Raw genomic sequence first — 2,111 nt, 5'->3', positions numbered from 1 at the left:
GGTCCCATAATGTCCCATAAAGGTCCCATAATGTCCCATACTGTAATGGTCCCATAATGTCCCATAAAGGTCCCATAAGGTTCCATAATGTCCCATAATGTCCCATACTGTAATGGTCCCATAATGTCCCATAATGGTCCCATAATGTCCAATAAAGGTCCTATAATGTCCCATAAAGGTCCCATAATGTCCCACAATGGTCCCATAATGTCCCATAAAGGTCCCATAATGTCCCATAAAGGTCCCATAATGTCCCACAATGGTCCCATAATGTCCCACAATGGTGCCATAATGTAAGGGTATGTTGTTCCAGAGTTTCGGGTCAGCAGCTGTGAAAGCCTGACCCCCCTACCCTCTATACCTGGACCTTGGGACTTCTACAACTCACTGATTTGAAGAACGCAATGACCGGTGCGGGTCCGGCAAAGTTAAAAATTCAGACAAATACTCTGGGGCGAGACCATTTAAAGCCTTAAAAACAATAAAATCTTAATACTCTATGCTAAATGTTTATGAGAAGCTTGTAAATCCTGAACAATCTGTTTGTATTCATCCTGTCTTCTTCTGTAGATGTGGGAGGAAACGGGGACGTTTCAACCATGAGCCCGACTCCAGCCCAGCTGCCCAGGGACGAGGTCTCCTCGCAGGAGGTCCCGGGTCCGCCCGGCTGGGAGATGGAGACGGAGACGGAGCGGCAGCAAGGCTCCCCGGCTGCAGGGTTTCACTCCGCCTCCTCAGAGGAGGAAGAGGAGGAGGAGGAGGAGGAGGAGGATCTGAGGCGAGGCAGAGTCCCAGGAGACGAGACCAGGACCGTACGGCACGGTAGGGTTGTGCAGTGGACCTCTTTCACAGCAGACATTTTGACTTGTCATTCAAGATTCATTCCACAGTGCACTGTGATACAAAATGACCCGCAAGTTCACAGCTAAGAAAAGAAATACAGCCCAGAAACCATTCAAAACACCGTAGAAAAGTCAAGATATTTAGCTATATACATGAAAATAAATAAATCCTCATATGGGTGTGCAGAGGCTGTATGGAGATAAATGTAAATGTAAATGTAAATGTGTCATAGTAGGAAAAGCAGCTGACGTTGACCTCGGCTCTATTCCCTGAGGTGTCCCGGTGAGCTGTTTCAGTGAGTCAGCAACAACACAGGGCCTCTGCAAAGTGGAATGCGGCCATCACTAATGGTCTTGAACACACCTGTGCATTTCCTACTGTGTCATGTCAACGTGTCATAGTAGGAAAAAGGTCTATTCAAGTTTTGAGGCGCCTAGAACGCGGGGCAAAACCCAAAATTGGGCGCATTGAGAGCCGGAGATCTCCGTGCGTCGTCTGTAAGTATAAGCCCCGATGTGCAGAGTCTAATAATTAGAGCTAGAGAGGCAAGCGTTGGGTGGGCGGGGCTTAGACTGCTCTCCTTTTAGGAAGCCAGTGGCACGGCCGGGGGGGTCAATACAGCACAGTATTGCAGTATTTTTAGTGGTAATACTGTATCGATACACAGGCTCCAAATATGGATCTGTTATTATATATTATACATTATACCTGTGTTGGTCAGTTTGTCCCGTGCTGCAGCGATGACACTGAAGAGAGATGAACAAACAGAGAAATGTTTCTTTTTAGATGAAACAGACGTTGATAAGTTTCCTTTTGGAGACGTCAGTTGAAATTGGGAAAAATTAGAAGTTGGAAAAAAGGTTATAAATTGCCAAACATCGCAGAATATTGCAATATGTTTAAAATCTCAATGATATCGTATCGTGGCGTAAGTACCGTGATGATGAGTTCGGAAATAAACGTATATTAAGGTGTACTCAGTTCTGTTGTTTCAGTATTCTCCTTAAATACTTGTAGAAATCAAGAAATCATCTCCTGTAATGCTGATTTTGGGTGATCATGATTTCTTCTTCTTCTCCCTAATCGAGCAGCCCTACCACACAGATACGAGTGTGTTGCCGTGGCGTCCTTGGCGGATCAGCTGGAGAAGACGGACTCGGACTCGGAGCTGTCGGCGGGCGTGAGGGGCTCCCCGGGGCTCCCCGTCCTCCCGGGGCTCCCCGTCCCCCCGGGGCTCCCCGTCCCCCCGGGGCTCCCCGTCCCCCCGG

The 2,111-nt window shown here is 47.7% G+C and overlaps 1 protein-coding gene across 1 annotated transcript in view; it reads left to right on the top strand.

Annotated features, from left to right (window-relative positions):
* znf653 (zinc finger protein 653) overlaps positions 1-2,111 on the top strand; it is a 6,421-nt gene that overhangs the window by 694 nt on the left and 3,616 nt on the right. The window contains exons 2-3 of the mRNA XM_034894345.1: positions 571-822; positions 1,935-2,101. Of these exons, the coding sequence (XP_034750236.1) occupies positions 571-822; positions 1,935-2,101 (419 nt within the window). The remainder of the gene's footprint in view (positions 1-570; positions 823-1,934; positions 2,102-2,111) is intronic.

Source organism: Etheostoma cragini, chromosome 15, assembly GCF_013103735.1.
Source record: "Etheostoma cragini isolate CJK2018 chromosome 15, CSU_Ecrag_1.0, whole genome shotgun sequence".
NCBI lineage: Eukaryota > Metazoa > Chordata > Actinopteri > Perciformes > Percidae > Etheostoma > Etheostoma cragini.
This window is presented reverse-complemented; position numbering and strand designations above follow the sequence as displayed.